Source organism: Metopolophium dirhodum, chromosome 2, assembly GCF_019925205.1.
Source record: "Metopolophium dirhodum isolate CAU chromosome 2, ASM1992520v1, whole genome shotgun sequence".
In the NCBI taxonomy this organism is placed as follows: domain Eukaryota; kingdom Metazoa; phylum Arthropoda; class Insecta; order Hemiptera; family Aphididae; genus Metopolophium; species Metopolophium dirhodum.
The window spans coordinates 16,014,423-16,039,600 of NC_083561.1; the positions used below are offsets into that span (position 1 = coordinate 16,014,423).

General features: G+C 27.3%; 1 protein-coding gene across 1 annotated transcript; it reads left to right on the forward strand.

Moving 5' to 3' along the window:
* Window positions 1-3,644: 3,644 nt before the first annotated feature.
* Window positions 3,645-22,768, forward strand: LOC132938488 (thiamine transporter 1-like). The gene is made up of 10 exons (XM_061005353.1): window positions 3,645-4,052; window positions 4,197-4,516; window positions 4,601-4,771; window positions 5,896-6,109; window positions 6,184-6,285; window positions 14,694-14,821; window positions 18,991-19,093; window positions 21,167-21,347; window positions 21,646-21,787; window positions 22,559-22,768. The coding sequence occupies exons 2-10, from the start codon at window positions 4,391-4,393 to the stop codon at window positions 22,670-22,672; spliced, it is 1,281 nt and encodes a 426-aa protein (XP_060861336.1). The 5' UTR covers window positions 3,645-4,052; window positions 4,197-4,390; the 3' UTR covers window positions 22,673-22,768.
* The last annotated feature ends 2,410 nt before the right edge of the window (window positions 22,769-25,178 follow it).

The window sequence follows — 25,178 nt, forward strand, 5'->3', positions numbered from 1 at the left end:
ATATTTACGTAATTGCGATACATATTATAATATTAAAACACAGCGTACAAAAAAATTAAATGCATTGAATGAATACACTGATTTCACGGCAACCAATAATTATTTTAATAATAGTTTTAAAGCCCATGGCAACCATTTATAAACAACAATTTCCACCATAAATCTCTAAATCCCCTGGTTGGACCTAGGAGGATGATTTGTGAATCTAAACAATCTGAGGTGTCACCCCAACGCATACAAAAAAATTCATTCAAATCGGTCCAACCGTTTAGGAGGGGTTCAATCACAACACATGTACAGTAGAATTATATATATAAAGATAATATAAACAATTTATGAAATATTATAGAGATAAAATCAATTTATTAATATTAAAAAAGGTCATAATAAATATTGTGATTACAAAATAAACTCAACTTTATTCATGAATCATTTTATAAATAATATAATATTAAAAACAGCCAAAATAAATGAAACTTTTTGTCAATCTTTAGCAAATTTAAGAGTTGTCTTTAACTCATGTTTATGTGGTAAATTATCATAGAAATCATAAACATCTCTGGGCAAAACTATTTTAAGTTTCTGCAAATCACTCCATTTTAAAAATGAAAGTACCATTCTATTCTGATATAAACTTGTTACTTCTTTATTGATAACAACTTTTTTTTTAGCTTTATGATAGGTTTTTTGGAATCTCTTGATACTCATCATCAAAATTTAACTTAAAAAACATTTTTTGAGTAGTTGGGTCATATTTTATTGCTCTTATATCTCGTACTTCTGGATCTCCTTTGGATTTTCCTGGTCTTAAAGATTTATAAAACATTATGTCTTTATAGTCTAGAAAATCTGAATGTGCCATCTAAGTTGATTCATAAGGATTTTCATAAGGATTCAACACATTTTTGTAAATAAGTAGAGTATACTTTCATTTTAGAAATAAACGGGCCTTCAAGGTAAATCTTGTTAGTTTTCTGCCTACAATAGTGGCTAGGCATCTTGGCTAAACTGTCAAACCAAGAATTTAAGTGGTCATGTCTCATTGAAATGGACCTTTGAGGAGAAATTTCATCTTGATGTTCTTCAAGTGTATAATTAGTAAGCTCTTTCTGGGCTCTGTTATTTTGTTTCATAGGTTATATAATATTAATTATTAGTGAGTGTCATTAGTGGATGACTTTTCACATTAAGTGTAGCCTGTTAATATTTGATTATTTTAACTGTGTAAATGATAATTAAAATTAATTTATATGTATACTCAACCACATAAGCCTACTGTGCCCCTAATAGGTGTATAGAATGTTTATTTCAAATAAAAAAAAAAATAAAATTTTATTTGTTGAGCCAAAAAGCGTAAAAATTTAATGCAAGTCTCCTGATATATTAAATAGCAGTTGACAAATATTAAAAATACACAAGCATAATTTTTTTTTTTATGAGCATTTAAAGTTCGATGTTTTACAACATTTATGAAATTTAAAATTTAAAAAGCGGATGTTGCTCTGCTGTACAGTAGGTTACAAGTGGGACAATCCATTTTACATTGTACCACTTGCAACCTACTGTACAGCAGAGCGACATCCACTTACCCGCTTTTTTATTCATTTCTATGGTGATGAACAAAAAATTAGAAATTAAAATCTCATTTTTAGCGGTTTTTCGTAATTTTTCGGTGGTTTTTCTCGTGACATTAAATAACTATTGATAAAATCGAAAAATGACCTGATTTAAAGTACCATCTTGATCCAATTTGCTAAAAGATAAAAGTACTATATATATTGAAATCGAAGTACTCTTTCTGGTAAAAATGTTGTATACAGGATATAAAAAAAAAAAAATGACGACGGGTTATACACTTATACCATTATACCAACCATTATATCATACAAAATAAGTATATAGCTGTATTGCAATCTGTATTCTGCATAAATGCATAAAATTATCATAAGCACATTGTCCAATCGTAATATAATAAATAAACGTAAAATATACTATAGTTGAATAAAGTAATAAGTGATTTAATAAAATGTATCAAAATGTGTACAAATAAAAAATGACGACGGGTTGCACTCCGGGAGTGCCGGCAGAAGTGAAAACTAGATTATTAACGTCGTGCATTTTTGATATTTTGGAATGGTTAAGTAATAATTTTGCACGAATTGCTTTAATTATCATTATAAAAGTACTATCATTTATGTGGTAAAATACAATATATTCATATTTTATTGAGCTATAATTAATTATTTTATATTTCCAAAACTGATACGATAGGTTTATGGTAGCTGAAGTAAGAAACGAACAATTTTGATTCGAACCTATTTAAAAGTCTAATAAAGACCGCATCTATAGTACTTTTGTATTTCGTTGTGCTAAGATTGCGATCATTTGACATTAATTAATTAATTAATTAATTCAAATTAGTTTTCAAAATTGAAATCGGACTTCTAGAAATATGTTTATATTGCTTTCGCATAATGGTCTAAATGCAAGCATTCGTCTGACGCGAGTTTTTTTTTACCTATCACAAAAAAAAAATTGATTAAGTGCACAACGCCGCTAAAGAAGTTTTCACTTAAGAAAATAAAAACTCGCTCCGCTCAGAATCTAAAATGATTTTGTAGTTAAAAATGTATAAAATCTTCATAATTTTTATAGCGAGTCTGAGACCGATACTATTCGATACACCACACGTCAACACACATATGTTTTCTTGAACGATCGTTTTATATATTTTACCGATATACATATATATAATATATCGTTACACTTAAATTTGTTTCTTAAGGTAAAGTTAACCGGAGTTTAATTGGCCGAATTTGCCCGGTTAAATATCTGTTATCAGCAGATTAATCGAAGTTTAACCGTAGACGGGACAACTGGCCCTAAAGGGGGGTTCACACTACACCTTGTCGGTACATTATGTTTATGTGCAAGGTTCACACTTGAGTGACCACACGGTCAAAAGTTAAATATATTCAACTATGCGGTATTGTTTGGTAACTTTGGTAACTGTGATTATTACACGACATGGTTTAGTGTGAACTGCCCTTAAGAATATAATGTTTATGTAATATACAAAATAGAAATATATATGTATAGAAATCTGTAATCATAGAATATAGATAATATTGTCCATTTGCCTGTGATCTATGACCACGAGGCACGAAGGCCATGGCCACGATTTAAGATATTATATTATTTTAGATTTTAGAAGTATCTCAAATCGTGGCCATGATCAACAATATTATGCGGGCATGCGGCTTTTTATTACGGATGCCGGGTATACCTCTGAGATAAGACCGTGATACCAAGCACTGTCTACTACAAGTGCTACAACCATGGCTATTATAGATACCACCTTGGGCCTTGTGAGCTGCGGCGTAGTATCGTACCGTACCACTGGTACTACCGAGAGCAAGGCTTCAACAGAATAAAAACCAACTATTTACTACCTATCTATGTTTATATAAATGTATTATAAACTATATAGTTTATGCCTTAGAGGTATTATTATATTATAAATCCACCTTGCCGTGTTCTATGTTTCTCTATAATATTATTAAATATTAATTATTATCCATCATTCATACTATCATAGTGTACAGTGGACACCACGGCTATCTGATTGCCAACAGTTTATAGATAGGATATTATGAATAATTATTATTTATTACATCATCATACTTTTATGGTTATTGGTTATCAGTTATCACTTATCGAAAGAATTACAAGTATTTAGTATTTACTATTTACAACTGTTGTCATAAGCATAATATGATCACGTTTATTAATTGATTGTAACGAAATTACGAAAGACAACGAAATAACGAAATAACGAAACTACGAAAGTGCTTAATATTATATTTATATCACAGATAAATTCTGTACTTCTGTGTCTGTACTCTGTTGTTTGTGATGTATCAAGTATACCTGGTAATTCAGTAGATAATAATTATGCTTAATCGCTTTATCCGAGTTTAGTTAATATTATATTTTATCGATTATCGGTATTCGAGGTCATGTTTAGATAAAGGCATAAAGCTATGAGAAAAGTAAGTAATCTGATTTAAAAAAAAGTGTAGTTTTTATCAATGCACAATTTTTTAATAATTTACAAATGGTCAATAGATGTAACATTAATATAATAATATTCTATTTCTATTCATGTATTTATTTATTTATCTTATCTTAAATAGGTACCTACTCGAGTTAATATTATGGATTTAAATAATACAGTATGGTGTAACATGTCTTACATTTTTCATACAAGTTTAAATACTACGAGTATTGTATACATACATGTACAATAGAATGCTTTATGTGAACAGCAGTCTGCTGAACAACTATAAAAATATGTTCTAGAAGATAAATTCAAAAATATTTTTTTAAAATGGAGAAATGGTTGATACAGTCTATATGGATTGCTGTGTTTGGATTTCTGAAAGAATTTCGACCTGAAGATCCTTACATCACTCAATACTTGACAAATCCACCAATGAATTTTACAAATCAAGAAGTGAGTGGATTTTAATATAATAATATTTAAAATAAGTCTTAATCATCACAAAATTGGAGGTTTCTAATTTTATTTTGACTTTAGGTAATTCAAGAAATATTTCCAGTGTCAACTTATACTTGTCTTGGCCTAACAATTGTTATGTTTTTGGTTACTGATTATTTACGTTACAAACCAATTGTTATTCTGAATGCTTTATCAAGTTTTACTGTACAAATATTTTTGATTTTTACCCGAACAAAGACTGACATGAAGGTGGGTAAGTCATTAAATAATTATTTAAAAATGTAATAATTACATTACATTACTAGTGAAAAAGCTGCTGAAATGTCTTAATTGTATACACAATTATAATTAATTTAGGTATTTATATAGGTAAATTAAATGCTGTTAGAATACTTATTATTACTATTATATACTTACTTTTATTACTTGCCAAGTATCTAACAATTATTTTAAAGTAATTTGTAGTAACTTATTATATAGGCATTACAATTTTATTTTTACTCTTGCTCTATATATATTTTTTCTCCTCAAGAGAAAGAAGTAACCACTTGGTACTATCCAGTCCCACGTTTATTTTTTTTTTGATATTTTAATTTTAAATTGTACAAACAGTTTTAAATTTTAAAATCAATTTATTAATTTATTTCTCAATTATATCTTGCCTCAAATTTAAAATATCATAAGATTCTTACTTGGGGCACTAGATAATATTCACACCTTTAAATTTGATAGTGGGTCAACCACTCAAATATTAATAATAAGTAATAAAGGAGTAAAATGGATTCTTCCGAATATAAAATTATCTATGCTATCAATTAGTAAGATGAATACATTAGGGATGGGCATGAAATCCGAAAATCTGAATTATCCAAATGTTAGGATATCTAAATCCGGATTGGAATCAAATTCTTATCTGGATTTCCCAAATTATCCAGGTTTATGGATTTGGTTCTTATGTGATTTATAATTGTTATTAATATATCACAAAATAAATTGTTTTATTTTATTATAATGAAAATATGTTATAAAATTAAAGTTATTAGAATATAAAAGTGAGTCATTGATCAGCATATTTAGTTAATCTGTGAAATCCGGATTTAACAAATCCGAATAATTTGGATTTTTGAAATCCAGATATGCCCATCACTAGAATAGAATATCTGCGGGTATGACGTCCTCTTAATCATAAAATGTTAATACTTTTTATAAATATATTATTATTATATTTTGTAATATAAATATACATTGTATACATTTTATTAGGAAACATAAATTATAAATTAAAATCTCTAGCTTACTTATTCCATTTATTTTATTTTATCGTCAATTAATAGGTAAAATAGTATTTCTAATATAACTGTTGTTTTATGTAGATAATGGAAGTATTTTACGGCACAATGACTGCCTGCGAAGTTGCATACTATACATACGTTTACTCAAAAGTAGATAAAAAATATTATAAAACTGTTTCCAGCCACATGAAAATGGCATGTCTTATAGGCCGACTTGTATCGGCATTGCTTGCTCAAACATTGATCGATAACCATATATTAACTGTACCGCATTTAAATCATTTGACATTAGCTGGTACGACATTTTGTTCTTATTTTGTTTTGTAGATGGTTGTAATGAATTAATTGTACATGTTTATTTAATTACAGGTGCAACTGCATCAATATTTTGGGCTTTTGGATTACCTTCAATTAAAAGTAGCTTATATTTTCATCAAAGCCCTGAACATACATACATAAGAAATAGTACAGGTAAAAAGACACATATTCTTCGATAAAATAAAATGTTTATAATATGTCTGCCTAATTTTATTGTTTGTTTTATAAGCTTAAAATATACAATAGTACATGACATATTGATTATAAATAGAATGCATCATTTTCTAATAGTTTTCCAGTTGAAGTAAATATTAGTGCTTAACAATTAATAATTTTGAAATAATTCAATAACATTTTTAATCTAAGATGAATTATTATAGTGTTTACTATATCTGATGACAGTGGCACACCCAAGGTCGGGGATTTGGGGCTGAAGCTCCCCCTAAACTATTTTTGATATTAGATTATACATTATTATAGTTTATTGTTGTACCACAAATATATTACAATTACGATGGTTTTTTTTTTAATTTCCTTATCATGTTAGATACTGAGGTACTGGTTTGTTAAAGCCCCTGCCGAGGTGAGTGGAAACTTTATACCCCCTGCCACAAAGGTTTGTTATCTCACCGCCATCTATAATAATAAATACATTGTGTAAATATAAAATATTGAGTTTATTTATTGATATTTATTAATCTAATAAATTCTAATTGGCAACAATACGGATTTCAACATAATCAAGTCAATCATTGATACATTTTTCGTGGACCCTAACTCAGGAGCCCACACACAAAATATTGAGAGAATATTGGGTTCGGCCAAATGGGGAAACAATAAATGTAGAAGAACAGATAGGAATTTTTTAGACTCGTACATGGCAGAATTTATGTGGCAATTAAAACTAAATAATAGTGATCCGTTTAAAACAATTTTAATAGATGTAGCAGAATGTTGGGAATCATGGAAAGCCTAAAAATTGTATACATTTTTTAACACTATGTCATTATTTTATATTCATATAATGTATTTTTATTATTCCATTTTTTAATTAAAAATTTTTTAATATTATATTATGTTTGATATTAAATAAACTTATTATTTTATATTTATACAATGTATTTATTACTATGGATGGCGGGGAGATAACAAACTTGAGTGGCAGAGCTATAAAGTTTTCACTCGCCCCGACGGGGTTATAACAAACCAATACCGATACTGATAAATAGTTATGCATGAGAAGGTTTATGGCAATCGCCAATCAATTAATTCATTGAAAATTATTTTTAGTTTTATATATTTGCAGTTAGGTTGGGCAGTTGTAGGCTGTCGCCTTTGATGAATTATAAGTAACAACAATAATAATAATTATTATTATTTATTACTCTTGTCAATGTCATGAAAGTCAAATTAGTATTTGTGTGTAAGGAGAAGTAGGACAATTTGTAAGCCTTCTCCAAATAAAATCCTGAGTGCGTGCCTGCCTGATGATAAGTAAATATTTTTAATATAAGATATTTTTTATTATGTAATAGATAGTTATTAGGTTGGTAGGTTAAGAAAGTTATAATATGTGGTTAAATTGTGTTGCTGTCACTTTTGAAATTTGGAAAAAATTAATATAAACAATAAAAATATATTAAGGACTGTTATTATTTTAATATTTGAGTATCTTATTGTTTGATGGTTTTATTTTTGTATTATTTCAAAGAAGTTTAGTGAGTATAGTTTCTTTTTCTGTTTGTGTGATTGGTTATGTTATGTATTATGAATTTCTATTTCTATTTTTGCAGGTAATTCCTATTTGTGTCTGTTGATCTTATATTCTTTTTGTCTTGACATTCATCTGATTGGTTTGCAGGTTTTCTCCATTTTTCGCTGTTGTCCACTCTTATTTTCAATTGTATATAGAAATCACATCGTTCATTTTTTTACTTATTTATTTATTTATACTTCTAAAGTATGAGTGTTGAGTACTATGAATTATGATACAGTATTTGGATTCATGATAAAAAAAAACAATTCTACTCTGAGTGTTGACAGTTATTGTAGACATACTGTATATAATAGTAAGACATGCACATTATATCATTACATACATTACAATATAGTATATTATACCATACTAATATACCACACCATAGATGAGGAAATAAATGTAAAATGCTTTTAAGTGAGTTATTCATATCTAGGGATTATGTTTCACTTTACTTACCTCAGTGTAGAATAGTGTTTTACTGTTTTGTTTAGTGTTTGTGCATTTGTTGTACATAAACGTCATGTTTATTGTCAATTTAAAAGTTGATACCAAACTGAGTTTAATATTGTCGTAAGTTATTGAATATTTACGCTTGCTGTTTAATTTGTTTTTTTTTTAAGATTCAATCAAATGGTTTGAGAAATTAGATCATTCCAAGTACAATATTTTTTAAGTACATTTCAAATCTTTTGAGACAGAGATTAACAATATTTGAATCTTTTTGGCCCTTTAATTATTAAAAAATAATGAACATGCATCGCATATAATATTTGTAAAACTAATAGCTTTCTAGTTTGCTTCGCTTGAAATCTAAAACAATGTGTTGTGTACTAGGAAGATATTGCATATTTATTATTATATAGTAAAATATAATTTTGCCATCTATTTGTGATATGGTCAATATACAATGTCAATGCTTTACAGTAGAGAGTCAATTTTAGGGTTGATTAACCCCTAAAATTGTTAATTAATTACAGCACAAGACTTTAAAAAGTTTTAAGAGGATATCAGCGCACTATCTGTTTTCTCTCTGGCCCACGCGTAACAGACAAAACGCATTCATTTTTTTTATATGTTTTTAAGTAATTTCTACAAAAAAGATAATTTTTGAGGGAATGACATCGATTTTATATTTTATTGTCATTTGACTTAGTATTCAACTTTCAAAATAAATAAAAAAAAATGTTGTAAATTTAAATTATGTTTAAATTGTTTTGAGATAATATTTAGACAAATCAGTATGTCATTCCCTCAAAAATATTATTCTCTATCTTTTTTGTAATAGGAGATTTTACTCTAAGATAACTTAAAAGCAGAAAAAATGATTCTGTGTAAATGCATTTTGTCCATGTTGCGTGTGGGCCAGAGAGAGAAAACAAATAGTGCGCTAACATCCTCTTAACGTGCCTTGCGTTCCTGCTGCCTTTTACATGTAGAACTATATAAAAAAAAAATAGTCGATAGGTGCTAGGTGTGCGCAGATCTTTATGACAGGGTATCCCACGATAATCTCCTGGTTTTGATTTCTGATACTTACAACCACGCGGACACGTACCTCATATTATCCTTAAAAGCTATTTAAATTGCGTAAGGTTCACAATCACTGAATCGTGATGTCGATCGTGGGTCGCAAATATGGACGCTGACCCACGTTCTGGATTGACATCTCGGTCGAGACCAGTATCCCGGTAAACTATCTAGCTTGCTATTGCCCACACTAATTCAACCTCACCTGCAGCATAAAATCTCATAAAAAACAGTCCGGTAGCACTAGAGCTGAGGTACCACTAAATTTAATTTAAATTAATGTATATTGTTACAAGGTACCTAAACAAGTCCAATAGTTATAATAATAATAATAATAATATATGTTTAGCAAACAAAATTTCATTTAAAAAAAATAAATTGTTTAGTAATAAAAATCAATGCCTTTAGCTGCTGTGAGCTATAATAATTTAGTATAATACTAAACATTTAAATTTAATTTTTATGATAGTCCACATTTAAAAAAACTTAAGGTTTGTTTTACTTATTTTATTTATTGTGACTTTGAATTTGTATGTGAACTTAAGTTTGAAAATCTGTTAGGGCATTAATAAATATAAATATAAATTTATGGCTCTAGAGAAATAGCCAATTCATAGTGTAGCAATAACATTGAAAACAATTTGGGAGAGTTTACACATTTCCTTAAGGTAAACATAATGTTGAACCACGAGCAGTGTCGGCCTGGCATACCAAAGGCCCGTGGATCTGTTTTTTAAGGGGCCCCAAAAAATTTACTTAACATTTTAATAAAAAAACTATCATTACCTTTTCTGCCTTCAAAAATACATTTACTCAAATTCTGATTTTTAGAATTTTTTAGTATATATTTAAAGACCATATTTTCAAATTACTGATATTTTTTCTACTAATTATGGAGTGTTCTGTTGCAATACAAACTTCTATTTTTCAAATGATAACCTCTCCCCTATTTTTAATGAAAATTATTTAGCATGTGATTTTCTTGAAAAGGTTGATGTATCTTAATCAAAATTCTAATAACTAGTTGCTGGATTATTAAAATGTTTATACTAAGGATAACAGGTAATCGTTAAATATGATTAAACAATAATATAAACTATATGTAATATAAGATGTAGTATTCAGTATACTTAGATAATTTTTTTAAATTTTTATATTGATAGATCATTAGTAATTATAAACATTTGCAAATCATATAAGCCCTCAAATCTACTTAACCCATTTCTATTTAAATATTATCCTTAGTACACAAAGTTATATAACTCAAAAACTACTAGTTCAAATTTTGGTTTAGATACATCAAAATTCTCAAAAATAATATCTGCTGAATAATTAAAAGTAAAAAAGGTGGATTCTTATTTTAAAAACAGAAGTTTGTATTATTACAGCATCATCATTAAATAGGTAGTACAAAAAATCTCTAGTATCCGAAAATCTTCAAGTAAATTTAAAAATTCCAAAAATCGGAATTTGAATATATGTATAATTTTAACATACAAATAGTGTGAGCATGCTTAAAAAATCACCCCGTATAATATCAAAGCGAAGTCTGACGCGGGGAATAATTCGTTTAAACTATGAAACTATTGAAAAATCTGAAACTACAAAACATTAATTATTATTTTTAATTACACAAACTATAGAAACAAAATAACGAAAAACCAAATTTTAGACTTTGAAGGCAAATTCATGAGTTACAAACATAATATTATTTAAGTAAGCTTTGAAAAGTATGCAATATTTGTATGATTGCTGAATCCAATAGCGGGGTCACTACAGGGCCGGGCAAGCAGGGCCCTTGTTGCCTCGAATGAGCCTATTGTTTTTAAGAAGAGAGATAAGTTAGGTTTTAGCTGCAGTAGCTCAATTAATCCAAAAACCCTCCTCCTATTTGTTATTTGACACTTGTACTATTATGTCCTACTCAGTATTTAAAACTATATTATAGGTAAGCATCTAGTAGACAAAAATTATGTAAGGTTAAATACTTTACTCACTATATAGACCCGAAACACGCCAAGCAAATAAAACAATTTACAAGACCCTAAAAAAAAGAAGGGGCTCCGGCCTTTTCACTGCCCAGCAGCCATGGACACTGACCAGGAGAGTTCACATATTTTGTTCAGGTACCATACAATCGGGAGAATTTACCACCACCTGTAGCGTCACCCCCAGAAAGTCGGTTGAGGTCTTGATCCACCCCGTGCGCATGCCTATGACAGGTACAGCTGTGCCTGAGCCACAGTAGATATTTTGTAGAATATTCTACGGTTTGATTGGTTTGAGCATATTGTTCTGCGGTTTGAGTTAATGTTTGATTATTCTATACTTATTCTAGGTTAATTATTGGGTGATAATTGTAAAGCTGCTGTTTGTGGTAGGCTTGACGCTCGAACCTAGAATAAATTCCTAGCATATGTAGTTTCTGACTAATATTTTGCATCAATTAACTATGCATGTGTGTTTTAAATCAATACCTATAATAATAAAAATGTAATTCAAATAATTTGTGTTTGCGTTTTATTGGTAGGTACCTATTCGATAAATGCACAGTCAATGTTAGCTAGGTATACCGTATACTATAAAATATAAAGTGTATCAGATTCATGTAACGACTGAATACAATTTTGGTTTAATTAAAATATTAAAATATTAATTCACAATTTTCTTTAAAGACTATGTTATAAAAATTGTTTATGATGATATATTTTTAAAAACTTAATTTTAAACAAATTACAAAAATTGTTTGGTCTCCACTATAAATTTGTATTTAAAAAACAGGAAACTCGCTCTTTTGGGTTGTAGGTTGTAAGAATATTCAGTATTTCAGTATATTACTGTTGAGTATCACTTATTCATTAATCATTATTACTTATTTCTATTGATGTGTTTAATTTGAGTTCAATGATAAATCATTGTACCTATACAAAAAATGATACTGAGCGGAGACAAAGGTATGTTATACCTACTGTACCTACTATAAAAAATGTTTGTGTAAATTAACCTAGCGGTTTTTCATCTTTTAATTACAACAGAAAAACTAAATGTATTTGATCGTAAATTGGTGTTGCATATTAAGGATAATAAGTCCATGATGATGGGTTTGAGAGGAATCTCAGTAAAAAAGTCTGAAGAATAAAGTCAGCAGTAGACAAGACCCAAGCCTAAAAAGTCCGGTACCTACCTATATAAAATATATTATGATTTCTCAGTTTAAGCAACTATCGTAATATAAATAATATATTTTTAAAAAAAATGCAATAATTATAATTACCAATTCATTACCTAGCTATATAAAAATATCAAAACCATATTCATACAAAAACAATATATACATATTATAATGATTTCTATTTTCTCAGTTTAATTAAGTATTAAGTATCGTAAGGACTATTTATTAATTTTGTCAGGTAAATCATTTAGTAACAATTTATAATAATACTAATTAGTAATTGGAACTTTGTTGTGCATCACATCGTATTTTTCTTTTTACCTAATTATATGTATCTAAGTACCGGACTTTTTCACTACGGACTTTTTGGTAGTTTACCATTTGGAAGATATGAGATATACTGTGATTTAAAAATTTTTAGTAATTACTATTAATCGATCAACATTTATAAATTGTAAAAATGGTCCAAGCTTAATAAATATCTACTAGATCCAATAGGTATCACATCTATTTTATATTTTTGTTAAACCATTTTTAATGACTATTATTTTTAGCATAAACATTTTAATGCCCAAGGAACTACTCGTTTGAGTTTTATGAATACCACTTAATAAATTACCATAAAAAAAGGGTTTATCATTTTGTTACATCGGTTTGTATTACTTTAGGACACTCTTTAAATATAAATAAAGTTCTGAGAATTTGAAAATATAGTCTAAGTATATTTTTAAAAATTCCAAAAATCAAAATTTGAATAAATTCATTATAAAAGGAAAAGTAAGAGTGCGCAATGCGCATGATTTGGTAAATCACTGCATAATATTTGTATCATTATTGATATATAATATAATACAAATCCGTGATTGACAAAAAAATCGGGGGAGGGATTTTATATTTTTTTAATATAGATATTATATACTGACACTCTTAATTTTTATGTTCAAAATATAAAAAAATGTATTCTCATTATTACTGCATTTAAAAAAATTAAAACTATTTTTAATACAATAGTCAATAAATAATATTCACAGCTAAAATGTTTCTACTTTTTAACATTTTGGTTGAGAGGGGGGAGGTCCAGACCCCTAGACCCTCAGTTACGACCTTTGTACAATATAAATATATATATATATATATATTAATATATAAATGTTATGTATACACAATATTTATCATAATAATCTCTCTCCAAATCAATAATTATAACTGAACACTTACTAAATTCTAGAATTTTAATTTATATTACAATAGCTATAGTCCTATACAAATTTATATTTCAAATAAAAAAATAAAAAAATATTTATGATTGTGTTTTATACAATTATCTTAAATGTATATCATGTATTATTATTGACTATATTAAAACACAAATGGTGCAGTAACCTTTTACAATTTAACTCTAAAAAAAAAATTCCAAATAAGTCAATTAATTTTATAACTTTTAAAAATCAACAATTAAGTGTCATCATTGGGTGGCTTCCTTACTCAATTTTTTTGTACACTCATGTTATCTGTCTTTTATCATATATACTTATTATGTCATCTGATATAGATTGTATATTTCGACTTAAAATAAAAACAAAATGTTATAGTAAAATAGTACTAATAAATATAATTTGACATTATCCTGATGAATACAACGTACAATTTATTTTCTGACTGGTTGTCCTGCTTACTAACTAATATAATAATCTATATTTATACTTGTATAAATAATTACAAGTAATTTTTATAATTGTTTGTAATTGTTTCTATCAAATAGCTTTTTCAATATTAAATAAAAATACTTAGTTATTAATTTTATGTATAAACGCTAAAGAGTGAAAAAATACAGTGTTCATTCTAATTATAGTTGTATTATGTTTTGCGTAAATAAGTATTTATGTACATTTTACTTATTTAGGTACAGATTTAAATTTTTTTTACAAATACTAATATTAATAAAAATCAATGATAAGGGTTGTGGAGTTTGACTAACATGGTGATCTGACATTTTTTTCCAGTGTAGTTTACATACAACTATAACTTTGTACTTAAAATACATCTTTTGCATTTATAATACTTATGTGTGTATATAAATATATAAATATATATAATTCATAGATGTTAATGTATCCAAACCTAAAACTGTGTGTCAAAGACTGTGGTCCGACTTCATCACGGCTTTCACAAACCGTTATGTTCTTCAGTGGTCCATCTGGTGGGCTTTAGGCACATGCTTTTATTATCAGGTTCGGATTAATTTTGTAATAATCAAATTGAATAATTTATAAGAAATAAGATGTATTTTTTTACTGGAAATAATTTTTTTTATAGTTTAGTTGTTAAAATAATTTACATTATATTATGATTATGATCTATAGGTTTATGCTCTGTTTCATCATGACTTTCTCATACACATGTTAAACATTGTCTCGTAAAATCTACAACAAAGCAGATATACATATGGTAATTACGGCGTCTATATGATTCAAACGCTCATTTAATGTTCTTCTTATTTCTATTTTTGCCTGGGGTAGATCTATGAAAAGGGCCAGGTCGGACTGTTTCATGATCAGAATCAAAATTTTTTTCAAAATAGGTTTGTTAACTTTATTTAAATTCAAATATCCACCATAAACACCATAATATACACTTTCATTAATTACAATATAACAATGAATTGATTTAAAAATTAATGATAAATGAAAGCTTATAAGATAATTGGTAATATATTAACTGAAACTGGTGTTTCCGACTTGTGTACTACATTAGTCTGCCCCTATTTTTCACTTTTAACTTTTCAAAATTTTAAATTACAATTAATAAGATATATTTAGAAAAAAAATATGGTAGGTATACTAAATATTCCATTATATGTTTTTTTTAAATTAATAAACCAGCTGACGTTGTTTAAAAGCTGGGAGTTTCTTTAGTAATTTATTCAAAAATGAAAAGTTCATTCTATGATATTAAACTAATTATTTGCATTATCATACCTATACCTATAGTTTATTTTATTGAGTAGATATTTTTATATCATTAATAAAAAAAATTAATTTGTATGGCAAAGAATAGATTGTGTTTCAAATATTATAAGTTGATAAAAACATTTTCTAGGTCGTACTAAGTTCACAAAACCAACATTTCTTTAAAAAAAAATTCTATGGTTTGTTCCATGTTTGATTTAAAATAATATTAACTGGTTTCTTTTCAAATACAACAATAACATTTTTTTAATAATAAAAATAAATTCCATGCATTTAAATATTTAATATTATGTTGCGTACTTACTGTATTTCCGATAAATTATAGTTATTTCTCCTAAAATTGTATGTGTTATTTAGTTGACACAGAAGTTACACAATAATAGAAATATCGTCAAATCCGGCGATATAGGTAGTTAAATTCATATAATGTAGTACTTGTCTTAGTACTTATCATGAAATACTATAATACTTATTATACTAATAATATTATATGTCGGAACTCTCAATGGCCACAACGACAAATTTTCTTTAATAATACAAAAAAAAATAAATATTATTATTATATTCTATAACATAATATTATCGTAGGCCGTAGACTATTTTGTATCCTTCGCTTTGTAAGACTAGTGCCCTAGCATATAGGTATTATAGTAACGTACTCACGTGTAGTGTATGTATTAGCTACAGATACATATTGTATTTATAGTATGAATCTGACAACACATGCTAACCAAATTTGAATTTTTCGATGTTAAGAATAATTGATGGTAATTTATTACCTACTTACAAAAAATCAAATTATAATTGAAAGATCGTCCATAATAATAACCATTATGGTAATATTTTGTTCACATCGTTATTTATATTTATATGAATTTATATCTATATATACTATACAGTGTATTATATAGGTACATCAATATTGGCGATTTGTATAAGGATGATTTTATTAAATACTTGTGTGCGTCCGACAATACATAATAATACGATACTCGGCCAAAAGCTAAACTGCAGCGCATAGTGTCGTACGATATTTAATAATTCTTTATAGAAATCCAGTACCTATATACTGAATGTATGATAGCAAAAATGTCCTTAAGTATAATTTTGAATAAATGTCCACGAAACGAACGGTTATCCCGATTAAGTTAACTGTTATAGTACTTGTAGCAATATAGCATACTAATAGATTAGATTAATGATAATAAAGAGATGATAGTATTCAGTTATGTAAGTTACAAACGTTTTAAGTATATTATTTTACAATATATGTACGTAGTTGGCTATGGTGATTATTTTTAGAATTTTAAATAAAAAAAGGTGGATAAGTGGATGTCGCTCTGCTGTACAGTAGGTTACAAGTGGGTCACTGTAATGGATGGTGTTAAATTTGAATTCAATGATATAATATCATTGTATAAGAAAAACGATTCTGAGCGAAAACGGTCAGTCACCCTATGATATTACCAAGTATATTTGATGATATTATTGTGAATAAAGTAATTTATATATAACCTATTAACGTGGAGCCTTGTTTTAAATTTTCAATCCTTAGCCATAAAAGTTAAACATTTTATAAATTTTTAACCACAAAATAATTAATAAATTATAAATTTGATAAATGTTGTCAAAATTTGAACTTTAAATGCTTATAAAAAAAAATTGTGCATATGTATTTTTAATATTTTTCAACTGCTATTAAAACGATATATCAGGAGTCTAATATTAAATTTTCACGCTTTTTTACCCAACAAATAAAAATTTATTGATATTTATAGAAAAAAAAACTAAAAAAATTGAAAACTGACAATGTCCATAAACAGCTCAAAAATAGTCAAAATATTTTCAACATTTTATGGTGTATAGAAAATGCTAATATAAACATTCAGTGAAATTTTCAAGTATCTACAGTCATTCGTTTTTTAATTACAATAAAATAAGAAAATTGTTACATGAGAAATCGAGTAAATATCAAATGTTGTAAAAATATAAATTTCAGACGCTCATAAAAATTTAATTTAAGTTTCTTCTAGACATTTTTTTTTTGATAAAGGTAGACAAACTTATGAGTAATCTTATATTACATTTTCAAATCTTAGATTTAAAAAGAAAAATTTTTATGAATTCTCATCAAAATAATTCGCTATTTTTCGTGATTTTTCCGTATTTTGTCAAAATTTGAACTTTAAATGCTTATAATTAAAAACTGTGACTAAGGATTTTTAATTTTTTTCATCTGCTTTTTAAACAATAAACTAGGAGCCTTTTATTAAATTTTCAAGCTTTTTTACTCAACAGATAAAATTTTATTGATATTTATAGAAAAAAAAACTAAAAAAATTGAAAACTGACAATGGCCGTAAACAGCTCAAAAAGAGTCAAAATATTTTCAAAATTTTATGGTATATAGAAAATGCTAATATAAACATTCAGTCAAAATTTTATGTCCCTACGGTCATTTGTTTTAGAGTTACACCAAAAACCAAAATCGATTTTCTCAAAAACAGATTTTGCGTAAAAATTCCCGTTTTTCCTTAATTTTTCTTTTGTTTTTCACGTCGCTTTTGAAAACTACTGGGAAATTTTTACTTTTGACCCCCCAAAGTACCAACTAGATTCACTTTCCTATCAGAAAAGTTACTATTGAAGAAAATCCAAGCACTTTTACTGTCCTAAAAGGTGATGACAGACACAAAAATAAAAAAAAAAAACACATCATTGTAGAATCAATACATTCATCGCTTCGCTCAGAATCTAAAATTAGGTCGTTTAAAAATTGAAAAATTGATTTATTTGTGTGGTGTAATATTAAGCTATTGCCCATTATAATAAAGGTTAACGTTTTTTAAATATGAAAATATGCTTCAAAGTAAAATATTAAGAAAGTAAAAACTTAAAAAATTTAATGAATTAAATAAACAAAGAATACAATGTATGTTAATAATGATTACACCGGACTTTTAAAAAAATGTTTAAGCATTTTTTAATTATAATTGTTGTAGGTAACAAATTTTTCTAAATTTTAGTCTTCATTAATTTAAATGTTAAATTAAATTAATAGAGTATATACAAATTTGTATTTTTAAGTACCTATTTATAGGCTATAGGTAGGTACTGTTATTTGATCAGGAGTCATATTTTAATTTTATTCATATTAATTTACAATCGGGAAGCTAGTTGACAATGTTATGACTTTTTATATATAACCATCATAGTTTAAGTTATTTTATAAGTTGAAATTTAAATCTAAAATATGAAATGTTCTTATCTTAAAATACAGGCTATTCCTTAATGTATTTATAAATGAAAATATAAAATATGTATTGTTTATAATAATATATATTAATTGAGTTTATTTTTTATTTCATATTTACTATCTCAAATATTTGAAATATTAAATTTTAATTTTTAAATATTGTTAATTTATTTAGTGTATGTCGTATTCCCAATCATTATGGCAAGAAATATACCAAAATGGCACGGATTTACAGGTGACCGATAATGGAATGGTTGAAGCTATTTATACGATAATAAGTACGTATATAATTATTTTCATTATTTATTCATTTTTTTTCTTTCTAAATAGGATTTGTAATAATTGTTGATAGGTATTAAAATTTGAAATTTAGTGACGAATTAAAAAAATAACGAAGTTCATTATAGTGTTGTTCTGTGGCGCAACTAGGTCTAAAATCTTGGTCGAGCTATTATAGCCATATCTTGAGCTTGGGGAAAGGATTATTAAGAACTGCCCAATATATTTTTGTGTATTCAAATTAAAAAAAAATTGCTTTTTAGAAATGACTATATTACAGAATACATATAATGTTAAGGGGATTGGAAGCGGAGAATTTCTGTCTTTGTCTAACACACATGGAATATAGGAATTTAGACGGGTTTTCATTCCAACGTACCGATTGATCAAGTGAAACGATAAAAATTCTAAAAACAGATTTGAATTTGTCGTCAAGTCTACTTGAAATCGAGTTTCCCAGATTTTTAATTTTTTGATTTAATTTTTATTTTATTCCAAAAATTTAAATATTTAATTTCCTTTTTCAATCCTAAGAATTTAGGGGGATAAAATTAAAAAATGTGGGAAATTCGATCTTAAGTAGACATGACGACAAATTCAAATCTGTTTTTGGAATTCTTATCGCTTCACTAGATCAATCGGTACGTTGGAATGAAAACCCGTCTAAATTCCTATGTTCCACGTGTGTTAGACGAAAACAGAAAATCACCGCTTCCAATCCCCTTAAGGATTTTTTTTAGGTTAGATCAGTCGGTAGACCACTAGTCTAATAATCTCTGGGTCGTGTTGGAGCCCAACGTAGGGCTGCATTTAAAATACAACAATAATTACCAGTAATGTTGTAACTAATAGTAATAAAAATAATAATGCTTACAAATATTAGTGTCGTTATGACTACTATGCTGATCAATTTGTTTTCATTATCTGGACACACTATTTATGGGCGCTAGTGGTGATATTCCAGTTTTGGGTAGTTTATTTATTATTGTAATATGATAAAGCGCAACACATTACACAATTAAAACATTTAAATACGCAACCAAGTTCAAACTACATACGCATTGCAGAAAATGATCGATCAGTATTTTAAGTAATATGTGTGCAACATTAAGAGGATATAAAAACCTATATTGAATATTGATTATACAACATATTATCATAATTTATTTCCACTATTAAGGGGATGCCCCTACACCCGCATGTGTTGTCTCCGTCTTACAAATGTAATACATAGCAAAACTGTTTTGCGCTGGTAAGAACAACTCAGGCTGTATTCTAAGCTAAGCAACCAAATGTTCACACTATAAAGAGGAGGCTATTTACTGTGCAACATTATTTTTATTTTTTCGATACCACAAATAGGAAATAAGTTTTTATTGTTTAAAAATTAATTTTATTTTTGAGTTTTTCAAACTAGAATAACTTTTTTTTTAGTTTTGATATCGTTGCACAGTAAATGTTCTCATCTTTATAGTGTGAACATTTGGTTGCTTAGCTTGGATTACAGCCTGAGTGGTTCTTACCTTCGCAAAACAGTTATTGCGAAGTTTTACATTTGTAAGACGGCGACAATACATGAGGGTGTAACATCCTCTTAATAGTAGAAATAAATTATGATAATAGTTTTATAATCAATATTCTATACAGTTTTTATATCCTAATATATGTCTTATATTTTTGGATAGCATAATCTGAATAATACATTTTTTTCCCGCCAATAATATTCCAATTTTTGTAAATGTATCTTTCATTGTTAATTCCAAAAATTTGACAGACATCAATATATTTATGTAAAACAGTACAAATTAAAGGATTATTTAAAAAAATATATGTTATTGATAATTGTTTTTTTAAATCACTTTAAAATTTGGGTGGCTAAAATCCCCAAATGACTCAGCACCCCAAGCCCTTCTAATTGTGCCAATGGTTCCATTTCATGCAATTGTTTATCAATACTTTATTAGCAAAGATCTTTATAAAGGCATTGGTCTTATAATATTGTCACATACATTTTTAAAAATTAAAATCCTTAAGAGTACCTAGTTTAATTGTATCAATGTATTTTTTTGAAGGTACACTGGGAGTTTATTTGGTCGGTATCATTACAATACCAAGCTGGTGGTTAGTAGGTATTTTAACTTTAGGCCAAGGCATATTATTGTTGATAATGGCTCAAGATACATTATTATCACATGCATATATTGGCTACATTATGTTTGGAACATTTTATCATATTATGGCCACTGCAGCGAAGTAAGTACAACGAAATTCAACGTATTAAAATAAAGTATTTTAATTATGAATAAATAATTCTCTTCTTCGTTTTAAATATTGAAATATATATAACAGCATGTTTTATAAAAAAAAAGTACAAATCTTTATTTTTAACTTAGGAAAACTAATATAGATAATATAATTTTAATAGTAATTTAAACTTTAAAATATATATATTTTTTTTACATTTTTCGAATTCAATTTTAAGTTCATTATTTATTTAACTAATAACGTGTTTTTTGTTAATCATCTTATGAAAAATATTTATTTGTTTTAGTTGTGAAGTAGCCAAAAATATACCTGCAGACAGCTATGCATTGGTATTTGGAGTTAACACATTCATGTCACTTTTACTGCAAACGTGTTTGACAGTGGTTGTAAATAGTCCGATAGGACTCATGTTAGACATTAGAACACAAGTAAAGTTATTAACATTATTATCGTAATTTATGCGTAATTTTAGTTGCCATTAATACACACCAAATTATCTTAAATAATTTGATATGTTTTGTTCATCGTTCTTGGTTGAAATAAGTTGGATTATTAAAACCCTTTTTGATTATATTTACTACATAAAACTTAATATTACAGTTATTTTTTTGTTTAAGTGAAAAACTTCAAATGGAAAAAAAAATTAACAATGACAATTCAATAATAGAGGGTTCAACCCCCCCCCCCCCACCTCCACCCAAGTACACTTGAAAAAAATATAGTTATAATTATTGTATTTCTCAATTTTAGATCTGGCAATTTGCTAAATATTTTTATCCCCCTCTCCCATTCAACATTTCTGAGCACGCCTCTGGTGTTACCCATTTTATTAATTTATTTATTGTACCCCTTTCTTCTCTCCTTCATTTAAATATATAGTTTAAGTACACTATTCTCTCGAACTATCAAGTATCAAACAATTAAAATTCCCTTATTATGTCCGCTGTTGGTTCTGAAAATATTCGAAGACTTAAAGAAGGTGGTACGAGAAATGTTAACTAACCACTAGTAACCAGTCATTTAAGAAGAAAAAAAATTAAATCTAGACTAATCAAATTATAAAGTATTGCCGTTGGATGTCATACATGTCAAATAACAGTTTAATATATTAATTTGCCTAATTATTAGACATTTTGTAAATATTAGTTTTGCATATTGTGTATAAACTGCCGTGTAAAGAATACTTTTTAATTTTCTAGTTTTACGTATACGGCGGAGGTTGTTTAATAATCGGAATTATATACACCGTCGGAGCATTGTATTCAACATATAACACGATGATGAGACATAGAATTTTTACAACGTCGAATTAAATTGATTTATATTTAATATTAGCATATATATATATATATTATTATAATATTATTGTATAACCTGAACGTCTTTTATTAAAAAATTTTAAAAACGAATACGTGTGTTGATAATTATTTATTGTAACCTACTCCTTCCACAACCATGACAATTTACATAAGTTAACTAAGTATATTATAATCAGTACTCATATATTTAATATTCCAAACAATTAATTTTAACATTTTAATTTCTTTTAAATATTTTTATGGCAGTAATAAAGTTAAAAAATGGTTTTCGCCACTTAAATTGTCTCAGTTGTATTATCATACAGTTTTTAACTAACCAGTAGTTTTAAATTAAAAATAAATAAGTTGAAGAAACAAAAGTAAGTAGGTACGTACGTACCGGTTTTCAATAGAATGTATAATTTAGGCATTTTTATGAACATTTCCGCCCAGAATATCTTTTTCAGAAGCAATGCTTGATATTATAATATTATAATTGCTTAAAAAATAAAAACAATCTGTACTTGACTATTTTTTAATTTAAAGTTTTTTGTTAAAATACAGGCACGGCACAAGCATTTTATCATGAAAGAGCAGGAAAGAGCATGTTCATTTTTTGTAAAGGCAAGCCCAACAATTTTAATTTTGCCATTAAAAAAATAAAAAAAAACAATTAAATTTATAATGAGCAGCAGAAAAATATCCACAATAATTTCCATATTTAAGCTTTTTGAAAGGTTTTTTCAATTGAAAGAACCGTTATATCTGATAATATAGTGTTGATCGTTTTATTTCTCAAATAAGTTTTAATTTGTCAGTGGCTAGAAAAAGTTCTCTCCACTAGTCCACTCAGCGACTTAACGGAGGTATAATAATTTAAATCGCTATAGTACATAATAAAAAATTTTCAGAAAAAGCCAATTAGTAACTTTCTATTTCTACTGTATAAAATCAAGTATAGTGTTAACTGTTAATTTTAGATTTTTTTTTTCTATTCGGTGTCTTTTTACGAGTCTGAATGTTAACTAAGTTCTGATTTTGAGCTCTCAATATCAACTTCACAGTGCTTGATAAAAGTAAATCATTTTTGCAAAACTAAAAATAATACATGCGATGGTGATTGGTGGAGGTAGGGAGCGAGAATTTGTCTCGGAGGGCTACCCCCTGTTAAAATAACAAGTGATACCTATGTGATTAAATTTTCTTGTGCAGTCATTATGAAACTTTTCTAATAAATTGATAAATTAAAAAATTACATTTCGCGCTTAGGTAAAAATTAGCGTTTAATATAATTTCTAATTTACACGAAACCTAAATGAAATATTCGATATTTTTTCTAACTAAGAATTATATTTCAAAAAAACCCATGAAAAAAAAAATATTTTTTAAACCGCCAATAATAATATGGTGTATGGTACGTCGTACCTATATTCTGGCTGTGGTATTAAGAAAAAAAAGGCCGAAATAAAAATATGGCAAAAAAGTCATGGGAACGCACCCCTTATTCCGAAAAAAAATTATCCATAGTAAACAAAGCAGAGTGCAGATTGCAGCTATACTTGTATATCTATTACTAGCTGACACGGCAATGGTTTGCTATTGCTAGGTTTTTTGCGATTGTTCAACTCCTTTTGGGTGTAACACGCTGTGAAAGTAATTTCTTTTTAAGTGTAAATGATATTATATATTTTAATTTCTAGCCATCCCGACCGGCGTTGTCCGTGAGATTAGCTTGTGATTATGCGGACACCGCATAGTGCGTACGTAAGTGTATAATTTAACTCTAATAAAGTATCAAAAATGCAAAATATTTGTCCACCGAAACCGTGATACATTCTGTACTATAATACACAGGCGTATAAATTATTATTAAAACCAATATAGCAACCATTTATAAACAATAAATAATAATAATTTCAAAATCCCTGTTGGAGAACTTCCCCGGGTTGGACCTCTTATTGACCTTTTTCGCGACAAAATGTAGCCTATCTTCTTTCCCCAAGGTCGAATCTACCCCTGTACCAAATTTGGTAATATACTCGTGTCTCGTATATGTTAAATGTTGTGTTTTTACATGATTAAGAAAAACAAATTTTATCATAAGATATACGAAGGATTTTGTAAAAAAATTTCGAAGCTTCAGTTATCAACATTTTCAATTAATATCTTGATTTTTTTTTGTTATGAGTCTGGTAGGTACTGAAAATGGTTTAAAAATGCCGAGTTTATTTTTTAATTCAAATATTTTTTAGTTTTGAACATTACCAGTATCTACCAGAGAGATCTTTTTCAAACTTAAAATAGTCAAACTTTGAGGAAATATTTTTATAAAAGTTATAAGTTATAACATTACTAGGTTTATTAGATTCTGAGCGATTTCTTTTCGAATTTTCTTTTCATTTCTATCACCATAGAAACGAATAAAAAAATAAATAATATTTCAATATTAATTCAACTTAAAGGCTATAATAAATAATAACAATATACAATATCTAAACTGACAAACCGTCTCCGCTCAGAA